The 13,657-nt window shown below is 32.1% G+C and overlaps 1 protein-coding gene across 1 annotated transcript; it reads right to left on the bottom strand.

Annotated features, from left to right (window-relative positions):
* Positions 10,546-12,610, bottom strand: LOC107617349 (protein MAIN-LIKE 1-like). Its single transcript, XM_021111763.1, has 6 exons — positions 12,551-12,610; positions 11,541-11,597; positions 11,253-11,496; positions 10,959-11,187; positions 10,782-10,884; positions 10,546-10,623 (listed from the first exon to the last, which is right to left on the bottom strand). The coding sequence occupies exons 1-6, from the start codon at positions 12,608-12,610 to the stop codon at positions 10,546-10,548; spliced, it is 771 nt and encodes a 256-aa protein (XP_020967422.1).

The following is a 13,657-nucleotide window of genomic DNA, read 5'->3' as shown; positions in this document are numbered from 1 at the left end:
TTGACACCTCACTTTTATTAATTAGAGAAAAAACTCAATTTTAATATATTAAATGGATTGAGATCAACAATTAAAATCGCTCAAATAATAATATTCCAAGAACAGTTAAAATTCTTCCTTATACTATAAAACACTATCATAGTAAGAGTAAGAAACATTATGTATTAGTACTAGTGTCTCAACTACACATCTCTTGGATCGTTTTCTATTTTTGTGGGATCATGTAACTTGTTCAATTAAATTTTGAAAATATGTAAATATAACTAATAAAAAAATTAAGCACCCAAAAAATGGCTTAATGTAGCGTATTTGTAGCTGGAATATAAATATCCTATGTTTTATTACGTGTGTAATTTTTTACTCAAAATTCAAAATTTGAAAAAAAAATAGAAAACTTTAAAATCTTTTTTTTAATTAATAGACTTAAAAATCATTAAAACAATAATTGTTTCATAGCAATATAAAGTAGAGTAGTGAATTCTATTACACAAACACAGAAAAATAATTTTCGTATAGAAATACATATTTTAACATTTATAAAAAAAATTTTCTATTATGACAAATTTTATTAATCTATTATAAAATATTTGATGATTTTTATTACTAATTAGTATATAGGATAAATTATTTGAAGCATATATGTATTGACTGATTTTATAACTAAATTTTTATATTTATGGAATATCTTTGCAAAATAATAGCATTTAATAGGATTTGGGAAAAAAAAGAGTATTGAATAAATATAAGTTAGATGTTGATATAGAAATAGGTTAAATGAGTTAATTGAGGATATATAACACCTAATAACTAAAATTGTATTTGGACCAGAGACAAACATCAAAGAGACAGTGACCAAATTAAATCATTGTATTATATTTGATATAAAATATACAAAACTAAATATGTCCCAATAACCGATTTAATTTAAAATAAATACACAGACAAAAACAAATAAATTATTTGAATATTTTTTTCTTTTTCCATTTTTCTCTTCCTTTTTTTTCTCCAAAAATTCCTTGATTGTTATTAACATCCTTCAATTTTTAAGTATTTTCCATTAAAATAAAATAAAGGGCATAGAAGAGCTGGTTATAACAACACAATTTAAATGTCTTTTGTCCCAATTCTAATAAATCTAAAAGGTCCCAATCCATCACTACGATCACTACGACCACATGCACTATATTTGAATCAATGATCAAACACATATTATGCCCATCATAAATCTTTCATTTTCAATAAGCGACTAAAGGACGGAATTAAACACATAAGCAAGTTCGAACAAATAAAAAAAAAAAAGATTCCCATGAGTACAGTCTCTAATCAAAATAGAAATGTCTAAAAATAAGTATGACGAAAAATCCGACGCATCCTAACTAATTTCGTCGAAGAAATTCTCATCCTTGCATTATATCCTATCTTTTTGTTGGGATCCTTCTAACACTTTCGCAAGGTGAAGATCTGGTTCTGATGTGTGGTGAACTAAGATCTGACGGGGTGTTTTAGTAAGGAAACAGGGCACGTACTCCACCTTTGGACTTTTGCGAAAGGTCAATTTTTTTCTCTAAATCCTCTTCTATGCTATAGCTGCTGGAATCTTATTCCTCTGTCTTAGAATCTAACTTGAAGTAGACCACCTTGGTGGCCGTTTCTTGGGTGCTGAAGTGTTCGCATATAAAAAAGTTATAACAGACAGTTAGAGGCCTTTTCCTACGAAGTCTCGACCTAAGTAGATAGTTTGGAGCACGGTAGTAGCGATCGTAACTATCCACGCATCTTTTTTAGGATCATATTTGGAAGTCACCCTCGTGGGAGCTGCGTCGTCTCTATGCGTGCGCTGTGTCATGCTCTTCTAAAAATAGTATGGAAAAGAAAATGGATGAGAACTTAAAAAATCTCGATTAGAGTGCTAGGTGACACTTCTATATCTATCCTTAGCCCACTTATAGAATTTTAAAAATATAGCATGGTATGCATATATAAAAGAAAATAATAACATAATCAATATAGATAAGCCAAACAGAGGAATAATAGCTTATGGACACTCAACATAATTACAACTTAAGCTGGATGCAACTTTGGAATTAATAATACAAACAAACTTTTCCTTTATACTTTTTCTTTCTTAACTTTTAACTTTTATGGAAGGTATTGAGCTCAAACTGGTATAAAAGATGAGAGTCTCCTTCCTTTACCGAAAGTTTTTATTCCAAATATTTTGGTGATCACATTTCTTTACGGAAGGATTATATCGATATCTTGTTTTTGGATATCACCTTCCTTTACCAAACTCAATTTACAAATATGGTTGTTTAGGTATACACAAGAAGAAAATCATGCAAGAAGATATATATATATATATAGGGGCATGTGAAATAATGATACAATATTAATGATAATGATACTATAATTATATGGCACAAGATAAACATGTACTCTCTAATTAAGGAGATATTAATAATATAATGACACAAGTTAAAAAAATTATATAGTATCATATTTTTAATGCACATAATAAAAATAAAGCATATTAATAATCGAACAAAGTTTATAGAAAGGTATGTATTCTTGATTTAAATGACTTGTAGGGTAATAATAACAATTATAGAAATAGCATTCATCATGAAACTACAAAAATATGCATGCGCTATTGATCAAAAAGTCTTAAATAATGATGGATTTGCGTATGGGAGAAACTTGGATGATAAACATAATACAAACAGTGGCGGAGCTTGAAACAAAATTTTGGGGGGAGCCAGATAGAAGATAATTGTCAAGATGCTTTTGATATGGACTCCGTTTAAGATAAGCTCGTCTAACCCCATCTCTCTTATTTGGGTGATATTGCCAAATTTAAAGCCGTTTTCCAGAGTCTTGTTCCAAAGAATTAAGGTCAAACTCATCAGATGCAACTCTTTGAACTTTTGGAGGTTGTATCTCACTTTTTTCGTGATTTATTAAAATAGAAAAACTATCTACAGGTGTTGATATTGTAAAAGTTATATGTTCTCCTTCTTAAATATTAGCCTTCCTCTTAAAAAATGCATCAATTTTTTGATTTTTCATGATTATTTTATATAAAAATTTGAATATATATCCTGTAAAATATGTAAAAGAAAGTTAGAATGATAAATATTAAAATTTATAATATTTATTGAATTTTTTTAATCAATTTATACAAATACAATAATATCAATACTTATTGAATATTCTAATATTTTTTATGATATAAAAAATTAAATTAGATAAACAGTAAAATGTAAAATATAAAATGTAAAATAATACTAAATTACATAAATAAAAAATACCTAATATTTTATATTTGAACTCAAAGGTAGAGAAAGTGTTGCTTATTGAATAGATAAGAACTGCGAAATACGAATACACTTAGTTAAGTCCAAATCTGACATGTTTTGAATATTTAAAACTAAAAATTATTGTGCAATAAAAATAAAAGATGAAGATTGAACTTTGGTATTTTAAGTCATAGCAAAGTATTTGAGACAGTTGAACTAATTTTTTATTTTTTGAAAAAATATTACTAATTTTTTTACCAAAAGTGACCCCTCTTTGTCTTAACTAAGCTCCGCCCATGAATACAAACGTGTAAGAAAAAGAAAAAAGGGGAATAATACCATAAAACACATAATCATGATAAAAGTATAAGAGCATTATATAGCAGCAATATAGATGATAAATAATAAAATAGATCATAACGCATGCCAAGCATACAAGTAACAAAACATAATTCCCTACTTTTTTTTAATTCCTCTTTATTGATTATGAGATTGACTCTTGTGTTTGAACACAGAATATTTTTGTAGAAAAAGAAGGAGAAAGATTAGTGTTTGAGATGGGCAATCTTCTACCTATCGGTGTACCTTTATTTATATACTTCTAGTAGTAGGTGTAACTGAGGTATTTTAAATTCAAAAGAACAGTTGTTAGATTCCTATCCATAAATTTAAAATTTTAAGTCTATCTCCTTAACTGGTTAAGTCTATCTCCTTAACTGGTTTTTAAATTTCAAATTGAATTTTCTAGAAATGGTGAGAATTACAAGTCTCGTGTACGAGGGTTGCCATGCAGTTGCCATCTTACATATCGAATCACGACTCTGTGCCTAAGATGATAACACGACATATAACTATAGAACGCCACAAAAAAAATATTTTGCTAAACTAACTAAACTATTATTTTCATTTCAACTGGTGAGCCAAATAAGTTTTTGACGTTTCGGTGCTACAAACGTGTCCCGCATACCGAATTTGTACCCGTGAATGAGTCACTAACACAGAAAAAAATTCTAAAAAACTTCTATCTAATGTAGAAGGTAAGAGTGTGTCGATTTTTCTGGTTCAGATATTTAAAAAAAAAATCAAAAAGGGAGGACTGAGACGGGCAAATAAGAGAGAGGTAAAAAGAGGACAAAGGTGACAGAAAAAAATGAATAAGATAGGTAGCGTTTGTTTGCCGACAAAGACCAAGAGACAGAGACAGAGAGACAGATACCAAGAGACAGAGACAGAAATTCAATTTAGTATTGTGTTTGGTGTAAAATTGTACAAGACTGATTTATCTCTCAGTATCCTGTTTGGTTTAAAATAAAAATAGAGACTAAAATTTTAAAATTACAAAAATGCCCTTTATTTTAATTAAGGGCCCTAACCCCCAAATCTAATTTCATTTTTTTGTCAGCAAGCAACCCTAACCTCCTTTATCCTCTCCTCTACCCTTTCTCCTTTCCTTTCCGGTGAAGGAATCTTCCACCGCCGGTAGCACCTCCAAGGGTCCGAACGACGACGGCGCATCTCCATCAGTTCACGTTCGTGGCACTAGTTGCTCTCCAAAGTTTGTGACTTTGCTGCCGTTTGCGTGCCTGTGGTTTGCGTTGCCACCGTTGCCACCGTTTTGGAGCTGTTTTTCTGATCTCCGTTCTTTCTCTCTTAGCGGATATGGTATCTTTTGTCAATTTATCTTATTTACTTGTTAATTTTATGAAGTTCAAAATTGATAATTTCGTATAGCATTTTTGAATCCCTGATTTTCTGATTTGTGAATCCCTTATTTTTGATTTGTGAATCCCTCATTTCTATTTAGGGAACCATAAATCATTAAAAAAAAAAGAAGTTACCAAGTTGCAGTTACTCTTTGTTACTTGACCTGAGGTGTTAAATTTGTTCTCCTAAACTTGATGTGCATGTTATCGCTATAGAGATCAAAGGTGCAAGTTGTTTTGGTTATTGTTACCACACCAACCTCCTAATGCCACCGGATAATAATATATCCATTGACATCATCATGCATACTACTACTAATTCCTTGAAGAATGTTCTAAGTATTTGCTTGACTATGGTTAATGGTAATTAATGCTAATGGATCTTTTTGAGAAGCATTGATCTTTTCAACGAACCTGCTGATGATCAATCTTCAATAAGAAGAGAGCAAAGGAAGCCATTGCTTGAAGACACTTCATATAAAGCCTAGTTTCTGATCCATTTTGTAGTGTTAGTAATATTGTGCTCAAACAGTTGTATATCCCATATATGTGTATTATCTTTGAACATCCACATTGTTCCTTGAAGAGGGAAAAATTGGTGACATCCACGTTTGATACTCTGTTGCTGAAGATGAGGGTACTGATGGCCTCACCTTTGTATCAAATCAGATTGAATGGTATTACTAGATCAAGTCACCCTTTTCAAATGTTTTTCCATGTAAATTATTGTGCAACTATTGTAATTGTAAAATGTTCGAATGTAAAGATGTGATAACTCAGCAATTTAAGTTGTAGTGTGACCTTTGAATTGAATAGGCAAGCGACACATTGTGTAAATTTTTTTTAAATATAAAATGAGTACATGTTTCAGTATGTGTATACACTTATTTTTAGTCAAATTCGCATGTATGATGCAATTTATTGCTGAAGAAAGTTGTTTTATGTTGTGATAATATTGCAACATGAGTCACTTAGTTTAAGTCATTTACTCGAAAGGGATGAAAAGAGATTTAAGCATAAATGGGTTGGGTATGTGTCATTCTTCTCAATTGTAACTTAGTATATATTCTTTTAAAATTTGAAGGTATTCTCAATTTATCTACTATTCATGCTTTGGCATTTAACTGTTTTGCTTTCCCTTTCTTACTCAGTACTATGTTCAATTAATTGGGTTATAGATCGTAATAAGACCAAGTGTTTTCTCCATATTAGGAGACCTAAAGTTAGAATGAATTAAAGACCTGTTGCTGAAGATTCTGCAAAAGTTAGTTGTGATAGCTGAAATAGTTAATCTAGTTTAGTTAAATCATTTCTGAGAAGTTAGTTAGATGGCCATGGGAGTTATGACACCAAAAATACAGACCATGGGAGTTAGGATACCAAAAATATTGTACTAAGCCAACAAAACTTACTCGATACAGACCAAAATAAAGGCAATACCACACTACTAAAAATATTGTACTAAGCCAACAAAACCTATTCAATACAGACCAAGATAAAGACAATACCAAAATATACAGCCAAATGTATACCAAATATAAGTTTGTACGTTAAATCATGTAAAATATAACCATCTCAAAATAAGCTATCCCTATAGTGAAAAACTTAATACCTTAAGCCAAATCTATATAACAAGTGTCGATCAACAGTCAACTTCAGATAATGGAACGCACAAGGATAATTTTCTGTGAATCTGACAAACCCCAGAAGTGTGCATACACATTCGGACTCTCAGCAAACTTCAAAATTGCCTTCACCACCTCTTCATCATCGAACCCAAGCTGTGTAAGTTTCTCACCGACCTTAAACTTCTCGTTCACACCAACAATGGCATCAGCACGTAGTTGGGCATTCTTCCTTTGGTTAGCGGAAGATTGCTGGATATGATCAGCCATCCTCTCTAAAACATCAGCTTGCTTTCTCTTCCTCCTATATCGCTTTGTGCTTCCTCCACTTGCACCAGCTTCAGAATGTGAGGCTTGTCCTTGCACTGCTGGCCCTCCATCTTATAAACATCACCATTTCTTGTTAGTGTAATTAAAAGGGTACCAAATACTTATATGATAATATCGGTTTTCCTCTCTCGTTTCATATACTGAAAGTGACTTTTTCAGATACTTTAAGCACATCAAACTCTACCAAAAGGCAAAAAAGAAGGAGAAAAAAGAGGAGATGAGAAGTACATAAACAATTTGGGTTTAAATTGAGAAGAACATGAAGCACATAAACAATTTGGGTTCTTTAACTCTATTTGCAATGGGGTTTTAGTATCTTCGTTTAATTCCTTTTCCCACTTTAAAGCATTTGATCCTGTGCGCAAATTACTATATCCCATTTCATTTTCTAGCATTTTCATATATTTTAAATTCCTAATCATGTCATAAAATAATCTTACTGTTTAAAATGATAAATTTGTTTCCACTATTTTAAGAGAAAAAGAGATAGATTAATCATTTCAATGTAAAATTCGTACATATATGAAAGAGGATTAATATACACTCTTTTCCAAATAATGAAAAAACTAGTTTATTTGTTAAGAATATATTCAAATTTTGTGAGACTATGATTCTCCTACTGTTTATATGATTAGAAACTTCAATTGCCATATAGCAAATATTACTCATGAATTGGGAATCTTGGTTTATATGTTAATTGTTAAAAGGTAAAATACCAAACTTGCATTGCTAGATGCAAAATCCTTCTTCTTACTCTGCCTTCATAGCAAATTCTGTTCTCAAGTATACATGTGTCCACACTTGCATGATTAAAGCATATATTAACTAGTACATATTCCTACTTGGGGAGAATTACAATTTACTACCTTATACACACTTCTAGATTAGCAAATAACATTTTATCTTTACGTCTTAGTAGTAAACACTCGCATAAAAGATTTTAAAGAAATAGTAAATATACATTTTTCCCCTTGCTTTAAAAATAAGCTTGTTGTAAAAGAACATTTTCCTATTTTTAGGTGACTGTATCCAGAGTTACACATTCAAAATAAACACTGCAAATCTTATGTCTAGGATATGTACTGATTCCCAATAAAATTCAAAATACTGATTTCCCCTCTTCTTTAAACCTGATTAAGCACTCTATCAAGTACAACTTATGTTTTATAAAAATATATATACATGAATTTAGTTAGCCATTTTTACATAAAAAAGCAGCAATTGCTTTATCAGACTATGATTCGCAAACTATGAGAAGCCTTAATAAGGTCTAGAAACGAATCAGCTTTATGCATGAAAATTTTCACAAGTGCAGTGTAATAGAATAAACCAAGGTAACTAATAACAGTTTGCTTGCAAGTTTGTACTACATATTCAATCATACATTACTCTTCCAATTGAGTTAGGCTAATGAGAGCTTTGTGTAGACATGGAACAATAGTAGTCGCAGACATGAAAAAATTGGAAAAAAAAGTATAATCCAGAATGAAATCAATAAATAGATGTAGTTAGGCTAATGAATTGAGTAATGATCCAATTAGTGACACATAAAAGGAAGTAAACATCATAAACTCATTAAGTATAAAGCTGAAATAAATGGATTATGTTAGGTCACGAACAAATTCACAACAGGGCAAAGAATTTCTTTAACTTCAATGCTACTACTTCACACCATTAACAAAAATAATTACAAACCAAGCAAAGAGGTTCTGAGTACAAATACACCTTTCAAATACAAACAAATTTGATTTAAGCATTACAAAAATAATGGTTAAATCCACAGATCAAATTGATTATCACAAGAAGAGAAAAGTCCCAATGCTAGGTAACGAACAAATCCAAAGATTAGGGCACGACGGAAAAGATGAAAGGAATCAGTAAATTAAACAACATTTGTATAAAACTAACCTGGTTCAGAGCAGTTCGAACGAGGAATTGATGGTTGAGGTGGACAGCAATCGGAGAGAGGCGGCAGCTTCGTTCTTCGATTTTCTTGTGAAGGAGAAAAGGAGGAGATGAGAAGATGGAGGCTACGAAGATGAACTCGCAAGCGGCAAATCACTTACCTAGCGGTGGCGAGGCCAGTGGCGACACGGTGGCTGTTTTTGAAGAAGAATGAGAAGATCAATCACTAGGGTTGATCAAGAAGCCCTGGTTTACATAAGGGTAATTTTGAAATTATAAAATTAGAATGGGGTAATTTAGGTACAAATTATAATTAAAATTTCTGTTCCCGTCTTTAAATTTTTCTGTCTCTAGTGTCCCTACTTTTTGGAAGTATTGAAATACTGAAATTTTGAAGACAGAGACAAAAATTTAAGTAACAGTCTCTAGCTCAACAAACATAATACTGAGTCTCTATCTTTCAGTCTCAGTTCTAATCTCTGCAAACAAACGCTACCATAGAGACAGAAGAGCCCAAAGACAGACGACAAAAGGAACACAACTCAAATCCACATTAACAAAAAAATGTAGATAATTAATCTGCAATAAGTATAAATAAGTAGCCATAATACAATTGTTAAGTTATAAAAGAACCAGCAACGATCAACTAAATAAATAACCAAAACAACGTCAAAATCATTTTGTCAATAAACTAAAACTAACATGTAAATCTAGTAGTAGGTATCAAAGTCTGAAATATCATTCAATTAGATCGACATTAATACTAAGATAAACCACATGCTATTCAAAGAAACAAAATACATAATAACTAAATAACACATTTTTCAAACAAGATATGAAATATTTAAAAATAAAAGTTCTCACCTTTAATCAAAGAAATCACAGTTGTTTGGATGATCAATTATTGCCAACTATTTCCATCATGAAAAAGCTTCCGCAACCTAATCTATGCACCAAATTAAAAGACAAATCCAATTAGCCAATTTCTAAAAACAAAATGAACATTCTAACCTATCATCAACGTCGGGCTTAATAGAACAAAAACACTAAAGGAAACGAGCTCTCCACGTATTATACATGAATAAAAGGTATGACTTTATTGAATAAAACGAGCTCTCCTATCTTCATCCTCGTCGAAATCCTCTATCTCATCCTCCTCATCGTCGTCCTCATCCTCGTTCTTATCGTCCGATTCATCCACTAGATACCCATCAGTCTCTTGTTCAGGTGTGTTATCGTTTTCTTCAATAAGACCCATTGAAACACGATTAGAATTTTGACTATTAAGCATCCCCACGACTACCGTCATTCCTACTAGAGTCAACAGATACAAACCCTCAAAAAGCACCGGACGAAGTGCGACACGAATGCCTTGCATCCAATGAATATCCACCTGCCATAAAGTAATCAGGCTGCTGAGCATATTGTGATTGTCCTGCATCTGCAGCCATGAATCCAAGCAACTGGCTAAAAGAACCTCCTCCTGGATCAAACTGTGGCATACCCCAATGCTACTGATGTATTGGGTACGATTGGATAAACTGTGTTTGAGATACATACATATTGGCTTGAGGACATAGGTTGTTCCTGTGAAAGTGGATTCGGAAGTGGAGGGGATGGTGGAGGTGACTGTGGCTCCTGCTCTTGATTGTCAACATCCATATCCTAATTACCCTCATCATTCTCTTAAACAACAAGGCTAGACAAATTCAAACGGTCCCCAAATTTTGCCCGATACCAGTCCTTGTAAGTATCCAAGGTACCCTGTGAAGGCACGGAAAGCTCAGAACGTGATTATACCTATTTATCCACTGCATCACCTAGAATGAATGAGTCGGGGCCGTGATCCAGTTAAGATTCTTAGGACCAATGACGACTTCTCCGTGTGCCTTGTCTAGATTCTGTTCTTGATGAGGAACTACCTGAAAACACACATGACCTTCCTGAAGATCATCTAAGGCCTTCCTAAAGTGAGCAAGCGTAAGATATCTATAGCGACGGTCTCTACGCTCCCAATTACGCCACCTAACATGACTTATTTCATTAACACAATTGAATTCTAAATAATAAGATACGGGTTGACTGTAAGATAATATTACCTGTTTGCAAGCGGAAAACTGCGGGATTCCCTAGGAAGCGGCGCTAGATATGGCAGGCGGATCCAAGCCCAACCAAATAGAAATGTTAGCAGACCATCGATCTCTTTACAATCATAACGAGATGCCTTACATAACGCCTTGTATAGATGTACCAAGCATGCCAATCTCCAACTGTACTGTCCAATACTCCCAAAATTACAAAGCAGTGGTAGATACTTACAATGCACACCTGCGTCAGACTTGTCCCCAAACAAGATCGTTCCAATCAACAACATAATGTGGCACTTCACGTACCTCTACATGCCGACTTACTAGGTGCCACTCCAAACTGGTGTAAACACTCCGCCTCCAAGGCTTCAAAACTACTCATTGTCATCCCTGTGACTAGAAGACCGTCCGTTGGAAGACCAAGAATTATTGCCACATCTTCAAGCGTCACAGCACATTCACCAATCAAAAGGTGAAAGGTATGTGTATCTGGATGCCACCTTTCGATTAGAGCATTCACCAGTGCTTTCTGACATTGGACTACTCCAATCTGAGATGCATGATAAAAAACAATTTTTGTAAGTGCCCCTCCACCCTTTCATTGTATCGATCCGGTGGAACTGAGTAATCACATGTCAACATCCTTAAATTCTACAAAAACAAAACAAATTATTATTAGTCAACTCGTTAATCTGTTTCCTAATTATAACATATACTAGTAACTATGTACTAACCCACCAATTTATTAAGTCTCATTAATAAAAGATCTTTTACAGTAACTCAACAACATATTGATTGAAACCACACAATTATCATAAATTATTTTAACAAAACCAATTAAAACAAATCCTTTTAACTTCTAAATTAACTTACTAATCCTAAAAATTATTCATAACTATTAACACTAACAACTAATACATAATTCCAATTCTTATTAAACTAAGAACGCTCCTATTTAATTAACAATTCTAGCTTAGTTGTCTATTAATTCACGGTAACACAAAAAAATATTATAATATCTAAAATTATAATCTCTAAAATTAATTATAAAATTCAATTAAATAATTATAACTTTAAAAATTATAACTTTAAAAAAAATTCCAAAAAAAAGATAACATAATCAGATAAAAATAATAACAACCATTTACACTCCTAAACTCAATTCTAACAACAATTAAAAAAATAATTAACTTCCTAATAATAGCAATTATAATTAAAAAATTCCAAAAAAAATATAATGTAATCTCGCCTAAACCAATAATAAACATTCTAAGTTCTCACAACAATAATAATAATAAACTTCCCAATAATAATAATTTTAATTATAAAATATTAAAAAAATTTTAAAAAACTTACATATTTTAAATGACTAAAATAATGTATGATATGAAGTTCAGGACGATCAACATCTCTACATTTTTTTTGGCATTTTGAACTTACTTTCATCATGCAAAGCAAGATCCAGAACGAGTAAGAAAGAAGAAAAAGCAGTGGTTCTTCTTTGGGGGAATGGAGTAAAAGTGAAAACAGATGTTGGGTATGAATTAATGTTGAAAAAAAGTGCACCTTTGGGGGAGTCACTTGCGGGCGACGGAGCCACTAACCGCATGGTCCGTTTCCCATATATAATTCGGACCGTCTGAAAAAGCTGACTCAAAATGCATGGTCCGATTTCTTCCTTACCTGACACCACATACAGGTAAAGCTCCCCCTCCTCTATAACCGAGTCCAACACAACTTTGCCCTCCATATAGAAATTAAAAAGCGGTAAGTTTCTGGCATTTCGATGCCACAAACATGTCCCGTATACCGAATCTGTACCGTGAATGAGTCACTAAAACAGAAAAATATTCTAAAAAACTTCTATCTAATGTAGAAAGTAAGTGTGTGTCGATTTTTTTGGTTCAGGTATTTAAAAAAAATCAAAAAGGGAGGACTGAGACAGGCAGATAGGAGAGAGGTAGAAAGAGGCCAAAGGTGACAGAAAAAAATGAATAAAATAAAGACAGAAGAGCCCAAAGACAGACGAAAAAAGAAACACAACTCAAATTCACATAGACTCAAATCCACATTGACCAAAAAATATAGATAATTAATCTGCAATAAGTATAAATAATTGGCGATAATACAATTATTAAGTTATAAAAGAACAAGCGACGTTCAACTAAATAAATGACCAAAACAACATCAAAATCATTTTGTCAATAAACTGAAACTAACATATAAATCTAATAGTAAGTATCAAAGTCTGAAACATCATTCAATTAGAATGACATTATACTAAGATAAACAACATGCTATTCAACTAAATAACACATTTTTCAAACAAGATATGAAATATTTAAAAATAAAAGTTCTCACCTTTAATCAAAGAAATCACAGTTGTTGGATGATCAATTATTGCCAACTATTTCCATCATGAAAAAGCTTCCGCAATCTAATCTATGCACCAAATTAAAAGACAAATCCAATTAGACAATTTCTAAAAATAAAAAGAACATTCTAACCTGTCATCAACGTCGGGCTTAATAGAACAAAAACACTACAGGAAACGAGCTCTCCACGTGTTATACATGAATAAAAAGGTATGACTTTATTGGATAAATCAATTAAATCCCAAAAATTATCATTAACGCTGTCAAATTTACTAAAAAAAAAATACAAAACTAACGCTAAATTTCATATTCTAGTTGATAACTTATATAGTATCA

The sequence above is a fragment of the Arachis ipaensis genome, chromosome B09, assembly GCF_000816755.2.
Source record: "Arachis ipaensis cultivar K30076 chromosome B09, Araip1.1, whole genome shotgun sequence".
Classification (NCBI taxonomy): domain Eukaryota; kingdom Viridiplantae; phylum Streptophyta; class Magnoliopsida; order Fabales; family Fabaceae; genus Arachis; species Arachis ipaensis.
The sequence above is the reverse complement of the archived record's forward strand: the minus strand, read 5'-3'. Positions and strand labels throughout refer to the sequence as shown.